Raw genomic sequence first — 26,334 nt, 5'->3', positions numbered from 1 at the left:
GCACAAGGAAGCCTCATGTCAAGGCTCCCCTCCTGCAGGGAAACCTCTGGCTTCTAGTAGCCCCTGGCTGCCAGTCACCTGCTGGCTACCTGAGAGAAACCAGCTGGGTTCACCCATCCTCTTAACAAGCAGCTCTCCCCTAAGAAACAAAATGCAGCTCACCAGCAGGCTGAGACATTGTGCCTTGCACACGTGGGCTGGGCTCCTTCCAGAGCAAGATGGAAGCCTTGTCCTGCGAGACCTGTGCTGGAGAATAAGCCATCTCACACTATTTTTCTTCAGAAGCCTAGTCGTAACACATACTCCGCGCTTGGCACGTGATGTTCATGTGCTCTCCTCGCATCCTGCAGCACTTTGCTAATCACGAGATCACCCGGATACTTTATTTAGAGAATACTTTATTAGTTTCTGTAATCAAACCCATGTAAATAAGACCATACATATTTAATACAGTGCGTTACCCCTGTACAAATGGAAAAAAAATTAAGTTTAACATTTCTAGACCAATATGGCTGTTAATTTCTGTACAATGCCAACTCACACTACAAGTAGGATACTTTTTTCCAAAGTTGACATCACAGCTAAAGTTTCCAAAACTTCAAATTATATATATATTTATATAAAAGATAACCAATCGCAATTCACTAGGCATCAATAGCAGCAACAGCCTCTCCAGCTTCTGCAGTCATTTGAACAAAATTATACACATTAGAGACTTTCAACTCACTCTTCCTTCCAAAAAAGGTTAAAAAAAAAAATCCCAGAAAAAAACAGCAAATTCTGCTACTGATGTGGTACCTGGTGCTTTTTATTAGCTTTTTCAATCATTGTCTGGAAAAAAAATCTCTAGAATAACATTATTAAAACCAGCTCCAGTAAAGCACAGTCACTACTACATATCATAAGCAGGTACAGGATATCTTACATTCACAGAAGTATCATACAGTACTGTCCTACAGCTATAATACTAGAGAATACAATTAAAAAGGCATTTATTCAATTTGATTCTACTTTCCAGCACACTGTGGGCAAGGAGGTGGTGCGACGCAGCTCTGATATAAAGAATGCACCTTGTAGAGAAAACTCTCTTTAATCTGGTAAGATTTCTTTTATTCTTGTGGCACAGTTCTAAGTGCTTGTAGCTGTATACAGACATAAGCTGGTAACCGTTTAAAGATCACTCGCATCATATAAAGATAGCGGGACAGAGGTGAACAGAACAAACTCAACTAGGGATGCAATGAGCCTTTCAGCTTCAGAGGTGAACGCCTGAGGGGGAGCGGGTGTAGAGAACACAGGTGGCCAAGTAGCATTTTCATACAGTGACCTAAATACAGACTATCACCATCCAGGAAGCACCAGCCAGCAAAGCACTGCCTTCAGAGGGAAATTCAACATCATCATCATCACCCTGTGTTAGTGGAAGTTAGAAGTCACCTGGCAAAGGCAACTTTGCCAGCTACATTAATCCCTCTGTTTATCACAAGATAGAAGCTTCTTAAGTTACTAAAATCTTAACACACCTTACTTGGCCCAGCACCATCTTCAGATCTGCATGTTCTCATACTCATGGGCTTATAAAAGATAAATAGCAGCTGAAGATCAGAGCCTGAAGAAAACAGAGTATTCATCTTGTCAGCTAGGAATATGCCTCCCTGACCACCTTCTTCCCTGCCATTGCCATTTCTCAATTTTTTCCACTTTGGGGAGCAAACAGGTGTGTAAGCCAAAACGCGTGCACACGTGTAGGATGGGCACACACCACAAGCAGCCTTCATGCTGTTAGAGAAGATATAAGCCCAAAGAGCCTAGCAGCTCAGCTGGATACGCAGCAGTTTGCATCTGGAACTGCTGACAGCTTCCATGCCCCTTGCCACTGAGCTCTGCAAGGAGAGAAGACTGCTGTCTCGTCCTTTAAGCTACAAATTCATGTTGCTGTAATCTCACCCCTGCTCCCCTTCCCTCTCCACTGAAACACAGCCTCTAAGATTTTGTTTCTTCAGTTTTGATTGCCTGAGGTTTGATTGGTCCAGTTCTAACGGGTTTTGGTGTTGCAGCAGGTGCAGGGGTGGGCTTTTCCTCGGTTTTGTCCTGGCAGACTCCTGAAGAGTCAGCAATTGCCTCAGCAGGTTTGCTCCCGTTCTCGTCCACTTTTTGCGCTTTGCCTCCTATGGGTTTGCTCTGCTGCTGCTGCTCAGAAAAGAACCTCTGGGTGGACTGAAGCACCTCAGCTCTCTGCTTTGCCTTAAGAAAGGGAGAAAAGACATTTACTGAAGAGAGGGCATAGGAATAAAAGTGACTCCACAAAAGTAATTCCTAAATGAGAGGAAGGACTGACCACAGTGACTAGACTTTTCTGGAAAGGCAGTGTCCATTCAGTTCCTTCCCAGATGTCACCACATCTGCATGCTTGGCTCCTCAACAGTAGCTTAACACCATGCCTAGGCTTCTCTTGCTCTTCCTAATCCTCAGCCCAGAAAAGAGGATCAAGGACAACAGTTTGGAGCATTATCAAATACCTTTTTATGCCACTATTAATGCAGAGCTTAAAAAGCTTAACCACTGCCTACCACAGGCTCAAGCCAAAGCCTCAGTCAGTCAGACAAGACCAGAAGGTGTGCATGTCTGCTCACTGCTCGCACCCTGACTACCCCACTGCACAGGCACTGCCGGAACAGAGGGCCACACTCCACCTCCCCTGCCATGTGCTCTGGGCTTCTTGAGCACAGTGTCTGTAGGACAGCAGCAGGACCTTATCTAAGTACCTAAGTTTTTCCTTCTGGTGTTCTGGACACAGACTTCAGCGCCAGCAGTGGGGACACAAATGAACCTGGGTCAAGGCTGCGTTATATATAAACTGAAGCCTTATCTGCTTACCACTCAAAGCCAGTGTTCATTCCAGAAAGCACAGAAGCACAAATTACTGCCTAGCTTCCCTAAATATCCATCCTGTGAATTTTACTGGTAACTGTGAAATTCCACCTTTGTCACTACATGTTTTAGTTCTAGACTGGATCTTGCATTTGTCAGTGAAAACACTGCGCAGACCAGAGCCTTCAGAGCAAACACTTGGTTTTCCTGCCCTGACTCAGGCAAATGGGAGTGGCATGAAGAGTTCAATCTTTTGGAAGCTGCATGATACTGTCAAATGCCTTTTTAAAAATTAAAAAGGTATCTAAACAGTTTGGGTTCCTTGTATTGAGATACAAACAGACACTAAGCCTTGTCACACCTCTCTAAAGACCTTGCATTTTTTTTAATAGAAATCAGGAACAGGGGGGAAATGGGACACAACAGGGACATACACACACACACAAACCAGCAAAAGTCTGGAACAACAGGTCATGGCTTTAATACTGTGTAATTGCTCTAAGTAACTCAATCAGCAACAAAACAGAAAACAAATCTATCCACTCTGCTGCGCAGGACTGCAAGAGCAGTCTGATCTTACTGGAGCCAGACAGACCCCTGAAATCTCTTGCACATATTTCAGCCATCCCCAGAGGTTAAGGCTAGAAGGCTGAAGACTTGATCACAAAAAACCCACTGTGACAGAAAAGCTCAATCTGCATCCTTCTGAACAGTGTCTGCAGGGAGATTCAGAAAACCAGAACTGCATATCAGTATCTCCTATGACTGACTAGATTCAATTCACAATGTAGACTCTAGACAATACACTAAGCACCAATAAGCTAAATCTACAGCTACTGTAAACTGCTGGTAGAAAACTAACCAGACCAAACACTAGAATTTAAGAGACTATCAATTATTCTACAACCAGACATCACCAGGAAATGCACGCTCTCTTTGCTTTTACACCTCAATGGTTATGGCAAATGACAGTAATAAAGATGGTCCTTCATACAATATATTCATGCAAGCAACTCACTCAGCAGAGAAAAGGCTACATGTACAACAGTGTCCCCACACAGACAACCCAAACTGCAGTGATTGCTTCATCCTGAAAGGTCCCAAGTGCTTTCACAAGTTAGCTGACTCATCATCTGCTACTGAAATACTCAATGTGATAGATGGAGTGTATCACATCACTGCATTCTACCACAGGATCCTTCCAGGCATTTCATACCACTGGGGAATGAATCGCCAGGATCTCTGAGAATCGAGGCTAGCTGGAACATGAGAGTTCACACTGCTTCTCAGAGCTGGGGAAGCAGACATGAAATGACACCTAACAGTCACAGTTATAGGCTTCATCACTTATTCAAAAAATTCAAGCTTTTGGAATCTATTTCTGAGATTGCCCTCAACAGCAGCAGCAGCAGCTTTACAACCGCTCACCACAAAATCACTTGAGAAAGGAAGCTCCCTACCAGTCTGAGTCTCAAGTTGTTACTGAAAAGCCAGGGCTTAGAGAAGGTCTGTGTTGAGCTGTTAAAAGGCCCTGCTACCAGCTTTGGATCCAGAGGCATTTTAATTAAGACATGATTTGCAGCCACATTCCTGCCCTACAAACTGTCAAGACTGAACTGGTATTAGCAGCACTGCTGTTCAAATACTAACCTTCACATCTCGTTTAGCCTTCATCGCAGACTTGACCTGACTGCCTCTGGCTCCAGATACTGATCCACAAAGACCTCTGGCCACACGTGGCAAATCAGGGTGGCTCATAAGGCCTGTGGTCATCTGAGACGGCATCTGACTATGCAGTATTACTGGCAGCCTCTGAATAGGCGCTGGGAAGGTGTTAGTGTATGGGGCTCTTACCAATGGAGGGAGCAGGTTAGGTTGAGAGAGCATCTAAGCGGGGGAAAAACAACAAAAGAGACATTTTGCAATTAGAAAATTGCCAACTAGACTGCATGTTGGCATTATCTTAAAGGGGAAAAAAATCCTGCTCTGCCGCCAAACTGATATCAAGAAATAGGCTTTAAGCTAATAGAGGACCTTGCTTGAGCTCCAGCGAAACATAGCCCTGGAGTGCTGCTGTGCCTGGAATTAGTACCAACAACTTAAAATCAGCATGTAATAAGACAGAAGACTCATGCAAAGCAGAGGAGGAGTCCCTAGGGAAAGGCAGCCCTCAAAGGCCAGGTAGTCTCTGTTAGCAGCAATCAAAAAATTTAATTTCAAGTCCTGCAGTCAAACACTTCAAATGCTAAAAAGAAATAGTCTGTATTTTTAGGGAGGCTACGTTTCCCTAGCAGCCAGGCTACAGGCACCAGTAAAAAGGGAAGCACCACCCTTCCTTGTAAGCTGTCCTCTCTGGAATGCCAGAAGCAAACCAAACCCTCTGCCATCAGCCCCACTTTGTATGGACTATAACACCTCCAGAGACCCTCTCCAACCTGAACTGCTCCGTCAGTATCTCAGAGCCACATCTCAGACAGACAACTACAAATCTGCTTTGCCTTTAGAAGTTTAAAATATGCACTGGGACCTGACACACAAAGTTTTCCCACTTTCCTAAACAAATGACCTGCTCTTGCAGGATAAAGCGCACTACAGCTGCATGGGGAAACTAGTGGAACAACTGCTTGTTCTATGTTATTCACAACTTGTAGAAAATCCTCAGCATGCACAGAACTCTCAAAATTAAACACACCACAAAAGCCACGCTACTAGCTAGCAAGATCAGAGGGGTTTTTTTTGCCTTGATCTTGAAGTCAGTTTTCTCACACCATTTTTTTTTTCCTTTAAGGATTCCATTTTGTATCTCCCCATGATAAAGCCTGAGGAAACACAGCCAAGTTACAAAGTCACCAGGTCATACAGAGAAACAGATTTGTTTGTAGGAAGCCACCAGTCACCTACCTGTGGTGCAAATTGTGCAGGAAACGGCTGTGTCATCCTCACAGCGGCAGCTGCTGACTGAAACTGCTTCTGGTAGACAATGCTGTTCATTTTATTAGACTGATTGTTAGGACTTGTAGAACTGGCCCTAGAGAAGGGAACACCAGTTAGAATCACACTGCTCTCATTCAAAGGATGTTTTTGCCTTTGGTTACAACTTAAACAGAAATTGAGCACTGGTTGGGGGAAGTAATCCCTTAAAGAAGCTGGTATCATTCTACTGGATCTACTGTGACTTTCAAATGCAAACAAACTCAGAACATAAGATAAGTAAGAAAACTTAAAGAACGGCCCCCCATCAGAAATAGTTAGGATATAAAAAGATCCTAAAGTAAAGTCTGTATAAAAGTGACCTTTTCCAAAGGTATGTAACACAAAAACTGATGTCAGAAATGTGCTCCTCTTCCCATCCCTGCTATCTTTATGTTCAGCCTTGGCCCTTTACACTGTTTGCTCTATCATGTCAAGTTCAGAGCTTGTCACAACAGGCATTAAGCATGCAGGACAGAAGCTGAGAAGTGCAGCTTCTTCCACCCTGACCTCTGTCAAATGTTTCAAAATGCATTTGATCAGACTTCCAAGAATTCACAAAAAATCTTCTCCCCGTTTTATTTGGCTAAGAACATGACGCTCCACTAAAACTTCTAAGGGATGTCAAAACACCATGAATTACATGGCGTATGAAAGTTTGTCTGGAGGAAGGGCACTGAACACCTTTTGGAGAAACAGGAAAGCAAGCAGCCTTCTTCAGGAAATAGAGCTTGACTCGCAGAGAGTTCCTTATGCAGAGTGTTTGGGTGATAACGTAAAGTCAGTTATCGGGGCACTAGCAGCCAGCTAAACTTCCAACACACCAACATTTTGTAAGTCATCTCTGTTTAAACAGTCTTCACTTTGAATCCTTGAGATCTTTTCTTGACCTTCCCAGTACCTCTACACTTAAGAGCAAAAGCTTATGATAAGCCCTGCTTTGGCTGCTAGGAGAACAGACATCCCGTGTAGAATCTTTAGGCTATATACCATCAGGCCAATTGAGAATTGTTGCCCCAACTGAAATGTAAGCCTTCATCAGGTGTTTTTACTTCGAGCATCGCAGCTGTATTAAGAGGTTTATCCCAAAGTACAGCTTCCCTGCAACCTCAGTTTTCCTGGTGCAATTCCCACATCAGAGTTACACGACTTGTTTAGTATTTTAAACATTATATTTCAGAGCTATACGCTTCCAGCTAAGTACAGATCTGATAACCTACTGGAATGTGTCTTTCAGGCTAAGACTAAACACTATTTTACCTTAGTAGCTCCTCACCTCATACCTTTCAGAATTTGGCTGCTCATGCATGACTAGGTACATTTTCTAGCTCTGATTTCAAGGAATTTTGAGCTTAAGAGAGATTTACCGGAAAGGACTGGAGGTTGGAGTAGTACTTCTACCAGTAACTGGTGGTGTTCCAGGTTTAACATCAATGCCACCTCCAAAGCCCTTCAGGTCCATTTCTGATATCTGAAACATACAGCAGTCAACATGTTGGTTCTTATTCAAAAGAAAAATTAAATTTACTATGTAACTGTTAGCTTATCTAGAAAATAGGTCAGCTAAATGGAGGTGAAAGCCAGACTGCAAACCAGCTTTTTACAATTAGGACAACTCCAGCAGCATAGGAACCCACGTACAATTTTTCTGCACTATTTGGCACTTCCGGCAATGGTGCTGGATTTCTAACAATCTTCCTGCAAAATGAAATGGGATTCATAACCCATTTCACATTTGCACCCCCCAAGAAACATGTTGCAGGGTTAAAATTTCCTTCCCCATTTCTTTGGAAAATGAACACTTATTTCTACATGATAACTGTAGCAAGAAACACTGCTGCTTGGAAGATGCACTCCTAAAAATACAAAGGTGAAAAGGTTTGGCAAGATGCTATGAAGCTAGAAAACTGCACAGTGCAAAAATCACTATGTGCTCTTGATGGGTGACAGGATGAAAATGTCATCTAGGTGATCTGGAATTCTGGTTGCCACTGCTGTCCAAAATACAGAATTTATACCCGAGAGAGAGAGATTCTTCTTAGCACAGCTGTAAACCATTGGACAAGCATCGTCATGTTATACTCCAAAGCACTGTAAAATCTAGCGCAGCTCCAGAGCTAGACTGTTCCCTGCTACATCTGTCAGAAAGCTTAGCTGTGTTCATCTCCAGTGTTACCACCCACCACTCACACACAAGTATACTGCAACTGCATTGTGCTGCATACTATCAAAAAATCCCAAGGTGTTGTAAATCTGTGATTCCACCTAAGACAACAGACCTTGTGACTGGAAGCAAGTTCCACAAATCCCCTCACTGGCAATTACCACAGCAGCTCCAGATAAAGGAGTGAATTCCCTCTTAGGAATTCAAGTTTCCTGCACTATTTCAGTGTCTCCTTTCTAGAGCTGTCATTTAGTTTTATTCAGCTGCAAGACCATCCTTTTCTACACATGGAAGGTTCTGCCTTGCATACAATGCTACTTTCTCAATATGCACCTTGCTGTGCTATTCAGAAAAGCAGAGCCCCATCAACATTAGTGAAGTTAAATTTTGGTTTAATGTCACAGCTGATACCAGTCCACTGAAGACCCTAAACCTCCAGTTTGTTACAAGAGAAAGAAGTGATCCCTTGACATCAACTCTTGGATTCAAATTCCAGGACAGAAGGGAACAAGTTCTAATGTCCTTACAAAGGTACAAGGGGTAACCACACGAAGATGCATAAACTTGTCTCTTGCAGTATTTTTCATTTTAGCTACCTGACTGGAATTCTCCAGGACACTGATCAATCCAGAGGACAGGGCAGTATTAATAAAGACTAGATCTACCCTGCGCTGCGTGTGTTCCCTATCTGAAGGTACAACAGATACATGGCAGAACAGATTTGTTCAGCAGGAGGAGGCATTACAGACATGGTTGGTGAACTTGGTGGTTTGGAAGCGAGTGAGATCTTAGAACTCGTTCTTGGTCTCATACTGCAGCAAAGCAACCAACGTGCATGACCAGAATCAGAAACCAGGCCTGGTAGTGTAATGTTGTTTGCCTGTTGCTCAAACAACATTCTACTAATTTCTACATTGCTTCTACAAGAAATACCCTACTAGACCATGACTAATCTTCATTGGCTATATCTTCCCCTCCCTACCTTGCAAGGTCAAGGCAGGGTTTTAGATGCCAGAGTCAACACAGGTTGCCACTCTAGTTCTATCAAACAGCACACAGCTGTGCCTTGTATTAATTTTTGTACTGTAGATTTACTGGTATTGTTACCTTTCCAGTTGCAGCAATCATGCTGTGCTGAGTTCCTGCTGGGATTAATCCTCTGAAAGGCTGGGTTACTTGTGCAGATCTGCTTAGATTTTGAGCCTGGGCTTGTGGTGGCGTGTGCTGTAGTGGTGGCTGTAAAGACTGGGGTAGGGCAATAAGTGGCTGTGCTGTGGATCCAAAGTTGGGCAAAGAAATCTGTGATCCTGGCAAAGGCATCGTCACCTGGAAAAAGATACAAGATCACCAGTAACATATACACAAGGACTCTCTTCAATAGCTCTATGACTTCAGCCACATTAAAAAAAAACCAGCTTAATGAGTTCATACATTTACCCAGAGAGCTACAAGCAAATAAGTTAATTTGTTTACCCTATCTTTATCAGTTCTAACTTGGGTCTTTGCTTTTCAGAAACAAAGTTGCATGCTAGGTCCTACTTGAACATCATTCAACATGACTTCACTGTACGGAGAGGCAAATTTAACTCAACTCATAAAAGTGGAATTAATTAGCCGTGTGCATGTGTGGATGGGGTTGTTTACTTCAAGTAACTATAGGCATAAGGATACTGTTCGGGATAAAAACTAGATTTTCCTCGCCAGGAGTCCCAACAGCCAGCAATATAAGCTTCAAAAAAACCCAACAAGTTGCAATCTGTCCCCTGCTTGCATTAACATGGAGTGCTGTGGGCACAATTCACCACAGAAGAGTAGTGATAAACATGGAAATACGACAGCCTGCAAAATTATATTCTGAATGTGACTAGGAGAAATACATATTTTCCAGATGTGAAAAACTTACTAAGGCTCTGCTCTGAAGGATAACAGGTTAAAAGCATATCAGCAGCCAAGCTAAGGCTAAGGGTTCTTAAAATGTTATGCTACACCTTGAATAGATGAGATCCAATTTTTTAATACTCATCCAGAGATCAGTGTTGGCAACTTTTCATGTGTTTGAACTAGTCTATTATAATAAACCAGTTCAGCATATTTTTTTTAAAGCCAGTTATAAAAACATTTAACCATAAGATGAAAACCACTAAACAGCATCCTATAAATATGATGGAGTGACTGCCCATAGAAAATTAACAGCTCTTTCACAAAAGAATTGAAAAAGCTTAAAATTGCTGGAGTTGTTTTACAAACCTGCTGACATAGGTTACTGGCTACTGACTTGGTTGTCCCATTTGTCTGTATGATCTGCTGACTTCTCATTTGTTTTCTACATATTTGAGCTCTCTGACACATGCAGCAACTCTGTGGTTTCATCTCGGTGAAACCTGATGTTAAGAGCAGGCCGCACCAATCACGTGGAGTTTGTGTCTCTCCACCATCACTAACTGGTACCTGTCTCCATAAAGGCAGCCTACGCTGCAATCCATTAATAACAACGTGACAGCTAAATCTTTGCCTGACACTGGAAAATGAACTGTTTTAAGAGAAGAACGCCAGAGAAATGATCAGCATGGACTTGTAGGCCGTCCAACTTCTGAGCAATTCACTCTTTCAGTGCTGTTGCGGTAGGTCTCCTTTGCTAACAATTTCTTGCATTTTAGAAGAAATGCAGATTGTCTTAGTCCCCACCTGCACCCTCACCCCAAAAAAAACATCAACAACATGGTTTTAAGAAGAATTTAGGAAATTTACCATGCCATAGTTTACCTGCTGGAGAGCACTGGGAGACTGTGCAGTGTTGTAGAAATTGCTCTGGCCAGGCTGTTGAACTTGCCCAGAGTACAGATTTGAAGCTTGGGTGAGTGTAGCTCTGGCCTAGGAAGAGCGAAAGACACCGTTACATTGAGAATGCATAGGAGAGAAGTTTGGAGACAGCATGGCATGTTTTTCTGTATTTCAACCGGCACAGCAAAAACATAGCATAGGAAGCTGACAATCTGAAGGTTTCAGCTTGTGATAAAGCTCTCATTTACAAGTGGTAGAACAACCCTTTAAATGCCTACCACAAGAGAAATTAAACCTGAAGCTCCAATTAGTGACAGAAGTGCAAGGAGCCTTGTAGTCTGGGGAGTAATTCTCATTTCAGAGATTAGTTTCATAAAGGTACATTAGCATAAATGAACACTCTCTTTCAAAGAGTCTTAAGTTTCCAGCCACCTTGACTACCATACAGTTATCACAGAGCTGACTTGTCCCCAGCCTAAGCAATAATCGATTTATTATTGCATTATCCTTATCAAACTGCTGCAGAAGTTTTGCATTTTGGAGCATTTCCTACCTGGAGAATGTGCGTATCAATAAGCTGGGAGCCTCCCAGTCCTGAAGCCTGACCGAGCTGATGTTCATATAAGATGGGAATAGGTTGTGTATTAGAAGTCTGTTGAAATGCCAGGCTTGACTGTGCCTTAGCAAGCTCCTGGTGCTGCACTGCTGGGAAGTTGTGTAAGGCTGTACCAGACAGAACTACTGGTGATGGCTGAGACAAACCACTTTGCATAAAAGCTTGCTGGGATCTGCAAGAGATTAAAGTATTATACACAAAAATGCACAGAGTGCTCAACAATGAGCCACAAAACATTAAGAACATGGATTATATTCTTTAAACAGAAAAAGAACGCTTATCTCTATTGAACAGATTTTCACCTGAGAAAGGTAGGTTTTTCTATTTACTCTGCATACAGCAAAATAACAGATGCCACGGGAAAAAATGACTAGGCCTTTTATTTAAATGTTAAATTAGCTATTTAGATGTACATGCTAAATTAGTTTTTGCATAACTTAACTATAACATGCAGAAGCCACCAGTTCTTAGCTCCTGAAGCACCACAGGTGAGCAGTTCCACTTGATCATAAACTGCTTTGTTCTCTTCACGTATCTCCACAGTCTAACTTTTAATACAGGTTCAATCACTAGGCATTGACAATTGTAGATTCCAAATGACTGGCTTGTCTTCAAAATAGTAACACAGACAGACACTGTACCTTTAAGGGTGTGGGAAGAATATTCATACCCTTGTGAACAGCACAACTCAAAACTCCATTAACACTGGGATTGTGCATGACTAGGTCAGCCAGAAGCATTTATTTAATCTACTCCAAAAGCTAGAGTGATTGTGTTTCTGCAACTAGCCAACTGTTGGCAACAACTTTTGACAGCTGTGGCACAAGCAATATTTGATCCAATGTCAGCCAAGCACAAAGGCAGGATACACACGTAGTTAACTAAACCTGCTGTGGCTTCAGCCTTCTACACTGCAACAAGGTTTTCCCACAACACATGCAAATCCCTGTAACTGAATTTCCAAAGAAATTTTCTCAAAGTGAAACAAACAAAATTTGTCAGAATTATAACACAGTGAATCAGTTCTGATAAATGCAAAAACTTCTGGAGAGGCTTACGGTGGAAATTTGCCTGGCTATCAATTCGAGAGGCAGTGTTCTTCCTATTATCTTGTGTAGCAAATAGAAAACATTTATCTAGAACATACCCTGCTATCCCTTAGACATGTGAAATTAAGTTTACACCACCCATGGGGTTCAAACTAGGATTTCAAAGTGTTTCAAAGTTATAATGTTGCTTGGATTAGAGAATAACAGACAAATTACTGAACTAAAGGGATAGACTCTTTTATTGTTCTTGGTAAGAAAGACCATTTTCTTCAGCTTTACAGCCTGGTTTCCTAAAGATACAAATATCATAGGTAATTTTTGAACCTACACTACATCTACACATGCTGACTAGCTTGACCGTCTGCATACAGAGTTCTCAGCCAGACAAACAGTTGAAAAGAGATTTTTAGAAGTCAGGAAGATGAGGCAGCTACTGAAGCACAGAACACAAGTCTGCAGGGAAGCAAGTTCTATAAATTAAGCCACTCAAAACCCAAAGAAATTTGCATATACTACCTACCTATAAGGTTGTAAGGAGGAGTTGAACAACTCTTGTGCTTGTGAAACAGCTGGTGCTGCTCCTAAACTCAGCTGAGCTTGATGCTGTCCTTGCAGGGGTGCATAGATGGGGATGGGGATTTGCTGAACTGAAGCAGGCTGCATAAGAAAGAAACCATTAAATATACAAACGCAAAAAGTCATTTAGAAAAGCTACAGTTAGATGTGTGCCAGGATTTGTATAACATCAAAACCCAACACTGCATGCAGAGCATGTATTGCTCCCACTCAGGAAATTACTTTCTAGTTGGATTTTACACTTTTCCTTGCAAGTCACCAATGGAGACTGAATGACTAAGATTTACACACAAAACAACTGCATAAAATTGCATGCACATTTTGTAACACAGAAATTGAGTAAGCATGTATTAACATGGCCACATAAACCCTTCCTGTGAATATGAACTTTTACATAAAGTATATTTGTAACTGAAAGCTTATTCTCTCAACTTCCATGACAAATACTGTCATTCTTGTGAACAGCAGAGATCAAACACCACCCACATGCACCAGAATGAAATGGCAAGGGCAAGCATGACCCCGTTTTTGCAGAGTGTTTAGTCTCATTCTCACCTGCCCCCATCAGCTCATTAGTAGAGATTTAAAGGCATTATGGACAGGGAGGGGGAAAAAAGAAAACCCCAAATACCTGAGAAAGCCCTGGCTGAAAGCCTTGCTGTTGGGCCAGAGAAGGTGGTGCCAAACGTGCATGCTGGGTATTGAATAGATGACTTGTATCCATGTAAAATGCTGGGATTTGAGCTGCAGTACCTCAAGAAGAGCAATATAATTAGTACCTAATTCCAAACATCTCCCCGGTAGAAAAGTTTTCATCAAGAGTTAGACCTGCAGCCACTGTCAGCACTTCTCAGAGTGATACCTACCAGTCAGACTGGGAGACGGAACAGAACTGAAGAGCTGGGTTACAAACCAGCTTTGGTATCTTTTCCCAATTCTCCCCCAGAAGCTATCAGTTTGCCTGGACATCTTCAGAACCATGCAATTCTTGGGGGATAAGCAACACTCTGGCCAAAAAAGGCATTTGGGTGAAGGAAGGGGAAGAACATGCTATACCTGTCATGTAGTTTAAGTTAACTGCACGTAGGGCTTTCTTAAATGAAAAGTGCTGTGATTCTCAACTATCATAGCACTTTATGGAAGAAGTCAAGACTAAATCATTTTTGGTCTTAAAGAGCAATTTAAAATTCTGCATCAGAAAAATGGTACAACTAGAGATTCAAACCTACTTTTCTCAACAAGCTAACAACACAGCATTATCTTTATACTTATGGATAAACCTGTGTATTTAGAGTAAGACGATTAGTGAATATTTGCTTACAGAACACACTCCATCCTTCTGCCTTTACCACAGATTAAACCAGAACTAAATTCAACTCTCCAGCTTCAGAACTCTAAAAAGAGCAGACAGGTGGCTTCTCAGCCACAAATGCTATTACCTGCTGCAGACTGAGACACGTAGACCTGTGGACTTTGCTGCTGCTGGGCAATGAGGGATGGCATGCAGCTCAGCTGGGAAAAGTGACTGGCAGAAGCTAGGCTGCTTGTCTGCAACTGTTGTGGTTTCACTTTACATATATTGGGAGGGTCTGAGGTGCTTGCAGTCTTTGTACTCAGTGAAGAGGTTGTGTATGTTCCAGCTCCTAGAAAGAGAAAAGCAAGTTATGTATCACAAAACAGCCAAAGATATTTCAAAGCCTCAATGATCAGTTTTGAGACAGCTAGGCAAGCACATCACTACCAGTTAAGAACACGAAAACCTAATGCAGCTGCTGCCATTGGTGTAAGATGGACAGGGAGGACAACTCTGCTAAGTTTACTATAGGAAGCACTGCAACCATAATACGTCTCCCTTCTCAGGTAACAGGAGCATACAAAAATACTGAAGTAGACATCTCAGTTATGCAATAAAACATTGCAACATACAATAACCGTGCCTCTTGACTAAAAGTCGAACTCCAAAGAGGCCTTTTCAAGCTCTTCAGCTGAGATTTGGGCCTACGTGCTAATATTCCAAGTTGTGAAAATTTAATTTTTGTTCACTGCAAAGAACCAACGTGGAAACCTGCACTGTTTCTAAAGAGCAGCTGGACATTTACTCTGACTAGCGTGAGGGGGTCTTGGTATGAGCTGTCAAAGCTTTTATTACAAAAGCAAGAGCACAACTGAAAGACTGCAACTGTATATCAGAAGTACCATGTAATCCAACGATCTGCTTGCTTGCCTTCATTCAGCTGATCAAAACGAAGCCAATCAGGTAGCCAATAGGCGAAATCCACCTCCTCTTTCAAGCCCATATAAGTAGCATAGGCAAAGAGATGTTGTCTTAATATTCTTTTCAGCTGACTGAAGTGGAACAGAATAAATATCTCCTTGCTAATGAAAAAGAATTTGGGAAGCAACTGTGCAGATCTGACATTACATACAAGCATCAAAACTTGTTAATTCTGCAATAAACTTAATTCCAAAGGGAATCTAACCTCTTGAAAAACATAACCAAGGAACTATACAACAGGATACCACAATCTTGACATCTAGTACCTGACAGCGAAGTTGTTGGTGTAACTGAGGCCACAGGAATAGGAGGCATTGACGCACTAGAGAAAGAGCTATAAGTACCACTGCTCGGCCCAGCGCTGCTGCTGCCACCACCGCTGCCACCAGCAATGGGAGACGCTGCTGAAGTCACTGGTGAACTCTTCTCTCCCATGTTTGGAGAGTTCTCCCATGCTTTGCGTGCAGACTCCATCTATTTAAAAGAAAACAAAATTTCCTCATCTATTAGGAAGTTTCAACCAGTCAGAACGTCTTCCTCTTTTAACAGCTCTTTTTAAATCAGAAGGCAATTCAGGCTTCATGCGAGCCTCTTAAAAAAGACACCATAATCGTGCAACTCTTCATGCAAAAAGCAAACAGCCTTAAATTGGAGCCTCTTATCTGTTCCAACTGCACATGTGCACAGTTCATCACTTTAACATTCAATACTCAAAAAAGAATCCATTCACACTAATTTGGCTTGGTTTTGTTTGACATGAACAGCAAAAGACACAGTAAGCAAAATAAAGTTAAAAATTCCTCTAAGTACTTCCATGAAGTCCTTTACTTGCAGGTTATTTGGGACATTCAAAGGAAACAGCCCCTTGCTTTCTTCATTAATCATCCGCTTTGAGTGACCATCAAGATATCCAATGCACACTTCGGTAAACATAGTGATAGTCAAGTTCCGATTTCCAAAGCAACTGCTGTTCAAGCAATCGTGAGCTGACAGCTTGTGTGCACTGCTTTATGTTAATGCTAAAAATGCTTCACGCTCCCCTACTTTTGTAATAATTATAAGTCCTGCACAGCAAGGAAGATGAAACTTCTATTTAAGTATTTTATGCACAATTATCTCGCACCAAAATGGAAAGAACAATTGTTATTGGCTGTAGTGAAACAATCTAATTATTACTACACTGGACACACAATTACAAATCTGAACTGAGAATCCGAATTTTTGAGGGACTCCTGAAAAACAATTAATGTTCAGACTAAACTCACTAGTATAAAGGCTCAAACAGTCCAGAGATTCTCTACAATCTTCAGCTGTCCCCAGCTGAACCAAAGATTTTGGTAGCAGAGCTGGATGCCACAGACTGAAATCGGTCATCTGGCCAGGAGCTGTCTTTAATGGTATGTGTGAAGAGGTAAATGTATACTCACCAACAAACCCAATCTCACTGTCTGGATCAACAGAGCTCCCTAAACTAGGGCTTTCTGTCTCTGAAAGTCATAATTTCAACCTACCCTGTTTTACATGAGTTAGGCAATCTGGACAGATCAAACATGACGTACATTATTTGTCTAGACGCTTCACAAGAGATAAAGCAAAGCAATATTGAAAGAAGTGGGTAACAGGTGATCAACACATCCACATGGCATGTGGAGTTCCCCGTGCCTCAAGAGAGGAAAGGAAGATGAGGAAAACTTTGCTACACATTAAACTGTTTGGAGGAAAGTCACCTGTTTTCATTTCTAACACAACCACTCACAGTTTCTCTGCCACAACATTTTCCTACAAACCAGTTCCAATTTGTGTCCTGTCTGCAAATTTCAAAATGTTTTTTGCTTAAGATAGAGTACAGGTAAGACTACAGGCTCCTTTCTGAACACCACGGGCTCTGGTAAGGAAGGTTAATGGTCTTGTGCTGCATTAATATTAATAGAAAGTAAAGAAGTACCTGTGAATGTCTGAATAGAAAAGGTGCAGAAGCTTCTACTACATTGAAGGTGGTTCATGATGTCCTGGAGAAGCTACCAATAAGAAAAGCTAAACTTTACATAGTATATTCTGTCTTTCATTTTCCAATTTGCAATAAAGAACATATAGGAGAGTCCTGAGTTTTCTAACAGCTTTGCTCCTAACAGCTCCTTAACAACCTTCTAACTTCTTAATCCAGAAAAAAGATGCACAGGAGATTGGCACTCTAGGAGCGCCTACACAGCACCATCTACAGACCAGATACGAAGGAGCAAGAGACTCTAAATGAAGTGAAGCTGGGGAAAGCACTCTAATCTCACCGCTTGCTCAGCTACGGGAAAAGGAGAGCACAAGCTGGAGATGATGGTTGCTTGAGGCTTCTTCTCTTCACCGTTTACTCACCGGTGCCTTTGCAATAATGGTCCAGTATGTATCACCCAAAACCTAACTGGAGATAAGTATCAGAGTGCATATCCTTAAGTACGCCAAAGTTTAAGTGAACAGGAAAAAAGGTCAAAACATGTCAGATTCTGGATAAGATGCCTACACAGGAATTTCAGACGGAAACTCAGAAGTTGGAAGAGGGCCAGGCAGCTCAGTTCAAGATTGCTTTGGATCTTTTGCTCAGTTCCTTACCTATAAACAGCCCTATCAGCTATGTCCTTCAGAGGATGTCTGCCTTCAAAAAGGTGTCTTTAGCAAAGCTACTCTAAGGAAACAAGAGATCTCAACAAGCCTTCCTCTGTGAGAAGACTGATCTGGAGGGAGGTGTCCCTGCCCATGAAGATGGATTGGAATTAGATGATCTTTAAGGTCCCTTTGAACTCAAACCATTCTATGATTCTGTGATCTATCAAGGCAATAGTGGCTGAGTTCCCTCTCAAGTCTCCTCATAGAAAGTGTTCTGTGATAGGGACAGAGGAAAGAAGGTGAAAGGATTATTCTTACATGAAGGCAGATCCTGGAGATTTTGTTCTTTTAAGGGAAGGAAGGAAATGTTTTCCTCTTTGCTGCTGCAGAAGTACCTTCTAAAAGAAACGATTATATTGAAGAGGACAACAAAGAGCAGCTCTGGTCTGTTTGGACCAAAGTCCCATTGTGAAAGTGCGGTATTTGCAATACAGAGGTAGAGCCCAGTGGCTGGAACAGAGAAACTTATGCTCAAATCCCTTTTAATGCAGATTTTGATCAGTTCTTCAAGGTAGCCTAAAAACATGGATCTTCAACACATTTTGTTAGCACACACCCAAGATCTACCATCCCCTGAGCAAGCAATCAAATCCCCACACACCAGAAAAATAGAAAAACTGCTGGATGAATGAGACAAACACTGCAGCTTGCTCTGTAACTGAGCAATGTCATATCCTTTGCAGCAGCAACACTCCTACCTGTATTATACGTGAATCAGACACTCAACTGCTCAACAGTTAGAGACTGCTATTTTAGAAAATCCTTTCAGGCGCCAGAAAGTCAGACTGTGGTAAGTTATCATACAGGAATGCAATAGAAAACCAGACTTTCATTAAGTTACTTGCCCCTTTCCAGCCCTCTCCCCGTTTTTGCTGGTCTATTGTTTTACAGTGATGTTACATTTTTTCAGGAAATGAATTGTTAGCAAAAGGAAAGTAAAGATTCAACAAGATATCATTAATAGAGTATCACCTGTAGAGAACATGAGCAAGCAGCTGTCAAACCGCGCCAGTGAGACCAAAGATTCACTGGTATTGACAAGCAAGTTTCTCGAAAGTGTTAGTTTTGCATCCAATCCCTAGTTCTGTTTCTTTTAAAAATTTAGAGAAACTAAGTTCAAATGTCAGTCTTCCTTAATATTAGAAGTAGCAATAATATTTCTACTTGTTCAGTCACCTGTCACAACCACAAAACAGATCTAGGATACCCCCAAAAAGGACCAAACAATTCTACAGATACATCAGCAAAGCTAGAGCCCACTATGTTAGTGAGTTATACAATGCACACAGTCCAAGATCCAACAAGACAGAGAACACCATTCAAAATACTCCACACACTTGCTCTACACAGGGGAACAGAAACCAACAGAACATTATAACACAACAAAACGCATTCTGACTAGCTGATCAAATTGCCCTTCATAGACACGAACACGCCACCTACATTCCTTATTTAGAACTTTAGCCATCCGACTCAAAAGCACATTATCGCTGCACCGAAATCTACAGCTAAGCAGAAATCAAGCTCAGCTTACTAAGTAACTCCTTACAGCCTTGTATACCAAACCAGGCAACTTTAAGCTAAAATCCAAAAAAACCTGTCAGATTCTGATGGTTTGTCTTGAACACTATGGTACAATGCTAAAATCCTAGGCTCTTTTTTTTTTCAGGGCAGTGGGAGCCAAGATTGGTTGAGATGCCAAGTGTTAATGCAAAACGGGGTTAGAGATTTGTAATTTTAATGCATCCTTTGGTAGAGGCTTGTGTTTCAGCCATCCATTTATATGCAAAAGCAGTTCAGCAGAGGAAACAAAGGAAGGCTCTAAAAAAAACGTTTCACCAGCAAGTTTTCCATTAACTTTTTTCCCCTGCATGCAAGAAAATGACCCTTAGAGGGATGTGGTACATACCTTGAGGGTGAGGTCGACGGTAGCGGGAGAAACTGGAGTTAGGCTGGAGCTCTGTTGTAGAGTCTCCCTCCTAGGGAGGGGAAGGGTGTGGGGCAGGGGCACCTGAAAGGCAGGCAACACACATCACATTCTAACTACATCTACTGCAAAAGCCCCAGAAAAGCAAAGCTCAAGCTTTAAGTGAACTACAATTTCTTCAAGGCTTGAGCATTTGGCAGGGAGATTTTGATAAAACAAGGTGAAAATCTGGTAGGTGGGGAGAGGCCATTCAGTAGGTGATGAGATGCTCCTCATCTCTTTATGAGGCTGAAGACTAAAGTTCTAAAGTGTCCATGTCTTCTGCAAAAACAAATACAAATTTTCTGCTTTGGGATTTACTTTAAAGTACCATTTCAGTTTACTGATATGCAAAAATTCTTCCCAAGCCAAATCTGGCCCCTTTTGTACCAATACAGTACATGGGGCTTTGTGACCTTGAGTTGAGATCTAGTTTCTAGGAAAAAAGGAAACCCTAAGCCTCCAAAGTCAGAGGACCATGAAACAAACCAAAACAGACTGCCATCCAATAACTGAGTTCAGTTAGCCTCTCTTCCAAAAGATGAAAGATGTCAAACTTAGGGAAATAAACTTGACATAATGCTATTGACTGTCTTTGTCTAAGAAAACAGATGTATTTCCTAACAGTTTTAAGTGAAATGTATAAGAAAATACTGCAGTTCTGACCATTTCCTTCTCCATTCAGAGCATAGCTAATGTGCTTCCACTGGATGAGATAAGGCTAATCCAAAAGAGACAAATACTGAAGCTTTGAAACGGCTGATAGCACAGATCCTTTGTGGCCAGGAGCCCTCATGTCCTGTGTTGCAAAGCCAATTCCAACATGACACAGGTGAGCCCAGGCTAACATCATTAACACAAAAAGAATTCAGTCTTCCACACTAACCAAAGGCATAGACCACATCACCACCAGAAAATCCAGCAAGAGAGTTCAACCAATATAGCTTCAAAATTGCGTTCAAGGATGCTACAGTAAGCTGAAAAGCATTTATTTGATGGAATTCACAAGGTATCTTCACAAAAAGCAGAGAGCCTACTGTGCAACTCTTTCCTCCTACAGTCAACAAATGACTCGACTCTGAGCTAATTCTATTTCTGCTACTCAGACAACAAAAATCACAAGATCCAACCCGACACCCCAGCATACTCAAGACAAACCTGACTTCCCTAGAAGTCACAGCCCAGCTGGTCCTTTTCAATTGCTGCACCACATTCACACAGCCAGGATCACTGTCTTTGATGACTGCAAACACAGCTCTGTAGCAACTGAACAACCAAAAGCCTGCTGTCTACTTTCAGAAATCACCAAGCTGCTCCCTTCACATACAGCTGCTGTGATTTCAGGCTACAGTTCAAAATGCTTTGTTTGTAAAAGCCCCTTTTCAAACTCGCCTACCGAGCTTTGCTACTGATACCAGGTTCAAGTTCCACCTGCTGCTTAGCGCACGCTTTCTCCTTATGCCTATCCTTGCTTTTTAGATCTGTCCATAGAATCATCTTCTCCACCTTCTGTACTCTTAAGCTCATCACAGTTGTTCAAAAGACAAGAAAATACCTGAAGAATTCCAGAACAGATACTGATCAAACCAAATGTCCTTCAGAGTAAGATTATTGGTCAACGCATAGCTAGTTAACACAAAAAACCCACCCTAGCGACCTGCTGACTGAAGGCACTATTTTGTGCTTTAAAGAAATGTGAAAATATTTTCTTGTCTTCAAAGTCAAGATGATCACTACAATAGACTTACGTTCGTCACCAAAGTCTCCTCCATTTTTGAACTGCTAGTAGCCACTGTGTTAGGATGAGAAGAAGGTGTAGTGTAGTCTGTTACAGACTCCTGTGAAGAAAAATAATGCCATTAAAATATCTCCCTTATCTAAATTCGATTTTAAGTTTCTTGGACAGATGTCAGCCTTTCTACAGGAGGAGTTCACCGAGCAACAGAAGATTAGAATTTCATATCATTTTTTTCTTAGAAGACATGACCAGCAATCCTTGCTGCTGAATTGCTACAGAGGTCAGAAGAATCCTTGGGAGAAGACAGTTTGCCTCAGGATCTCACAATATACATCTGAAGATAAGCCAAAATACAGCCTGTAAAGCAAGACCATACAGTGCCTGCCCTGGGCACTAGGCACTGTGATTGCATAACCAATTATTATTTGTCACCCAAGATGCTTCAGCCACCTGTGAGCATTTTTAGCTTCTTTTAAAATAAAATAAATACACTGGCTGAAAGCTTTCTGTAGCTTTAAATAAATACAGAATTTTCTTGGGTAAACCCAGGACAGGTAAGGCCTTCCAGACTAAAAAGAACACTTGGGGATGGTTGCAATTTGCAAAACAATTATCTTTCAAGTCCTGTCTCTAAAGTCAGAAGACTCAGTTTCTCTGGGTGATGAAGTCTACCTCACAGTTTCTGCACTGCGCTGTGATTTCAAGAACAGGGCTGAAGTTTCCAGTCTACCCAGAGTCTTTCTTTGCAGCTCATTTGTCACAGTTAAAGGGACTTTAACACGCACAGTGAACAAGGTCCACCCTCATGGACTTAGCTGTAGCCACTGACTACTGCAATTGTAGGTATCAACTGCCTGATCAAGTGTGTCATTGATAACACTATCAGCTATCTAGAGAAGGACCTGCAAGGAACAAAAGAGGCACTGGTACTTCTGTAAAGCCCCATTGAGCGTTGTTTTCTTAGTTCTTGACACTGGAGATCTACTGAGCATATTCTGGACAGGCAAGCACACGTTACCAGAACCTGGCCCACAGACTGTTAGATAAATGGTGTGACCCTGAACTAGCCAAGAGCCACTCAACAGCAAGCACTGCCAACTCCAAAGTTTTATATATTTATATATATTTTTTATATTTTTATTTTATTTTTTTTTAATATATAGTTTTTATATTTATATATATTTCTGAAGCCCAGAAAAGGCTCCATCATTTTTTATAGAACCAAGCACCAAGAAGCAATTGAAGGACAAATTAGCAGAACCGTTGATGAGTGCCCGGACTTGCCAACACATTACGATTTTGAGGGCACAAACCACATAATGCTTGTCTAATTGCATTCAAGCAGTATGATAAGCTATCAAAAAAGTCCACACTCCATTTATTCCTCATCTCTATGGAAATGACTCCTGACAGAGTAATTAAAGCATCAAGACACCAACTGGCAGACAACAAAGGATCTTCTTTAAAAGGATGAGCTCATCTGCATAAATTGCCAGGACAAGCAGCTAAACCATTATGTGCACACTGACTTGATTTTTGTGTTTACAAAGACAACAGGAATATTTTCTCCATATATGTATTTCCTTTAGTTGTTAAACTGGTGAAATGAGATATGCCATGTTTTGTTTCCCAACTACACGGTGTACTTTTGTATTTGATTCCAACAGGCAACCTTAATTTGGGTAGAACAAGGCAAGCACAGAACGCTGCTTTAATCACAAGGTCTTTCCAATAAAGTGATAAACTGGCTTATTTGTTTCCTAAGATGCTTGACCACATAAGAAAGCAGAAGTTTGGTTTTCTTTTTTTTTAATATAACATTACTAAAATTCCTTCAAGGTTTGGATGGTAATTTTATAGGGCCTCAGCACTAGAATTCCTTACAGAAGAAACTAGGTCAAGACTTGCTAGCCTTCTCACTTAGGAAGCATACAGCATGAAAATGCTTTTTGACTAGAATTAAAAACAAGCCACCCTGTTAGCTCTGGCATAGTTAGAAGTTTATATGCAATGCTGAACCATGCTATAGGGATGAGTTACATGCTGAACATGCAGTCAAAGCAATTCTTTAGTCATAAGAACACTATTCTGTAAACTGTAGGTTAACCACTATCCTTCATTTACTGGTACATTAAGTCCAGGAATCACCAATTTAATTACAAAAGCTTATGAAGCGATTCTTCTGTATAACTCTTTTACTGAAAAAAACCCATCAATTAACTTATTATAAAACACTAAAAATAGCAAGATCAAAATGCCGTATGTGCTTTTCTGGAGTTATCTACAAGTGATTTATACGTGAAGAAAAAGAACAGGCAAACTTTTTATAACTACCTACTTTGCCTCAAAAGAAGAGATCACAAAACCTGAAGTTACTTTATGAACAAAAGGACAAGACAGACTTTAGGGCTGACCTTGCTATAAAGGAACAGGGTAAAATGGGATTAATCTATTTGATTTGTTCCATACATAAATCACTCAAACCAGAGAGCTTGCCAGATACTCCAAGTTTATTCTCAGTTACAGCCAGTGTCCTTTTAGGCATCATCTCCATAAGACACAGGTGTTAGACTACCTGTACAAACATTTCATTGCTCTGTCCACAACCAGGTACTGATCCCTCCTGCAATTTGAAGGCTCCAAAATTTTAAGAGGTGGTAGGGTGGGGGAAAAGGCAAGGGGTAAGGTTTCTACCCAATTGAGAGTTACATCAGGTTGCCTTTACTCCAAAAATACTGCAAAATTCAAAAGAAACAGCTGCAATTGATTTGGAGCATCATGCTTTTGTTCTGAACTTGTGTCTCACCAACATGAGTTGATTTATATTTATACAGTTTCTAAGGTAAAACTTTCTGTGATTAAATGCACATGCTCCTAAGATGTTTGGTTTGGGACAGATGGGGTATGCTCACAAAGCTTCTGCTTCTGAAGGAGGACACCTGGCTTGACTCTTACAGACCTTTAAAATCCCCAAAAACACTACAGAAGGTGTGCCTTCCTGAAAGCTGAGCAGCAGTCTCTGAGAAGGACATTAAAGTGTGTCAGAAAAGAAATACTTTAGGTTTGCTGAAACTTCAACATTCAACACTCAAACGATTAGTCTAGACTAAAGATGTCATCACTTCTTCCCTCTCTAATGAGGCAATGAGAGGAGTACAAGGCAAGGGAAAGCAGCTGCAATACAATCATAGAAATCAGCATAGAAACTCCAGGGCAGGAGCAGTATTTGAAGCCATTTTAAAAGCAGCATGACTGGTTTACACCTGCAAAATCTAGATGAAGTGCATCTTCTCCAGTAAATCTGCAGGTTGTTGGTTCAACTTTTAAAGATCTAAATATAAAATAGCACAACCGCTTTCCCAGAAAACTTACTGATGCCTCTGGAACTACTCGTAACAAAGGAATCCAAAAGTAAACCTGGAACTGTTGAGACAGGAATATTTAGGCCTTTTATTGAATGCTTCTATTGGCAACCACCTTTCACTCTGGTCTTTCCTCCAGAAGACAAAGCTTGGCACTTCAACACTGTGGTAGTTCAAAGAACAATGGCAATCCATGTTCAACAAAGGCCAGAATGGCACAAAATCCAGACTGCCCTTTTGAAGATCTCATACTTAAAAAAGCTGCAGAGAGGAAACGGTGCTGCTTTTAGTAGAGGTCCTCTATACTAAGTTAGCCTGGAGTAACCAAAGACATGCTTTCTATTCTTATCTTGAGATCTGGTCACAGGAATTTGAAAGACAGTGAGAAAGCAGGAGACACAAACAGCCTTCTTAACAAATACTTGAACATGCTGGTGTTTACAGCTCTACGCTTCCAATTCTGCATATAAAGAGAGCCCTTTATCTGTTTCTGGTGTCAACATGAACACCATTCATACCTTCTTAGAAGACGATAAGAAATACCAGCACTGAATTTTCTTGTGTTTGCCATTCCACTCAAAAAATCAAGTTTGCAGCTACCATGTCGAACACACATATCCTCTTTAAACTCTTGCTCTGTAACAAGACTTCACTGAGACTGCATCTCCTGCTTCTGCATCTTGGCAAAAACTTGACAAAAATATCTTCCCTCCCTCTCCCCAAGTGCAAGTGACAACGGTAAACAGTGAGTGATCTGCATTCCAGATTATTCAACTATCAGTGTAACTTCTGCAGAGGATTGGTCTTGCTAAATGGTATCAGACTATTTCTGCTTAAGACTCGGAAGAGGAATACAAAGATAACACAACAAACTTTAGACTAAACTCACAAAATTGCTTTACAAACATACATGAAGCATTTTTCTTCTACCAAAGCAGGTGTAACTGCTAGCTACTCAAACTGCATTGTATCTTTACCTTCAAGAGATGACAACAACCATAACCCTTGCTCAAGACAATGCTGCCACAGTGAAGGCAGTTCCCACACAGAAGAGCCTCTCCCTGCTTGTTTTTCAGCCAGTGCCATCAGTGCACCTTAAATAAGAACTGAGATGCATAACAATGAATCCTGACAGGATTCCATGCTGACAATTATGATAAGTCCTCAGCATCCTGAAGGAGTACTGCAAGGGATACCTTGACAATATCCAAGCCAACAGGAGCAGACAGACAGACCCTTTAGGCAAACTGAACTGGCCTTATCAATGCTTTAGCACATTCTTTGTTTAGAGATTTCTTTGTTCACAGAACA

General features: G+C 41.3%; 1 protein-coding gene across 15 annotated transcripts in view; it reads right to left on the bottom strand.

Annotated features, from left to right (window-relative positions):
- Nucleotides 1–381: 381 nt before the first annotated feature.
- PRRC2C (proline rich coiled-coil 2C) overlaps nucleotides 382–26,334 on the bottom strand; it is a 77,520-nt gene continuing 51,567 nt past the window's right edge. For 4 of the 15 annotated variants that reach the window (XM_069862373.1, XM_069862380.1, XM_069862374.1 and 1 more), the window contains exons 23-35: nucleotides 21,672–21,761; nucleotides 19,867–19,968; nucleotides 15,569–15,776; nucleotides 14,467–14,670; nucleotides 13,659–13,780; nucleotides 12,972–13,108; nucleotides 11,340–11,574; nucleotides 10,754–10,876; nucleotides 9,113–9,331; nucleotides 7,209–7,312; nucleotides 5,773–5,899; nucleotides 4,522–4,758; nucleotides 382–2,244 (exon numbers count right to left, since the gene is read on the bottom strand). In XM_069862373.1, coding sequence (XP_069718474.1) covers nucleotides 1,984–2,244; nucleotides 4,522–4,758; nucleotides 5,773–5,899; nucleotides 7,209–7,312; nucleotides 9,113–9,331; nucleotides 10,754–10,876; nucleotides 11,340–11,574; nucleotides 12,972–13,108; nucleotides 13,659–13,780; nucleotides 14,467–14,670; nucleotides 15,569–15,776; nucleotides 19,867–19,968; nucleotides 21,672–21,761 — 2,169 coding nt within the window. In that variant the 3' untranslated portion in view covers nucleotides 382–1,983. The remainder of the gene's footprint in view (nucleotides 2,245–4,521; nucleotides 4,759–5,772; nucleotides 5,900–7,208; nucleotides 7,313–9,112; nucleotides 9,332–10,753; nucleotides 10,877–11,339; nucleotides 11,575–12,971; nucleotides 13,109–13,658; nucleotides 13,781–14,466; nucleotides 14,671–15,568; nucleotides 15,777–19,866; nucleotides 19,969–21,671; nucleotides 21,762–26,334) is intronic. The other 11 variants (XM_069862379.1, XM_069862387.1, XM_069862385.1 and 8 more) reach the window with 9 other exon arrangements.

Source organism: Phaenicophaeus curvirostris, chromosome 8 (genome assembly GCF_032191515.1).
Source record: "Phaenicophaeus curvirostris isolate KB17595 chromosome 8, BPBGC_Pcur_1.0, whole genome shotgun sequence".
Lineage (NCBI taxonomy): Eukaryota > Metazoa > Chordata > Aves > Cuculiformes > Cuculidae > Phaenicophaeus > Phaenicophaeus curvirostris.
This window is presented reverse-complemented; position numbering and strand designations above follow the sequence as displayed.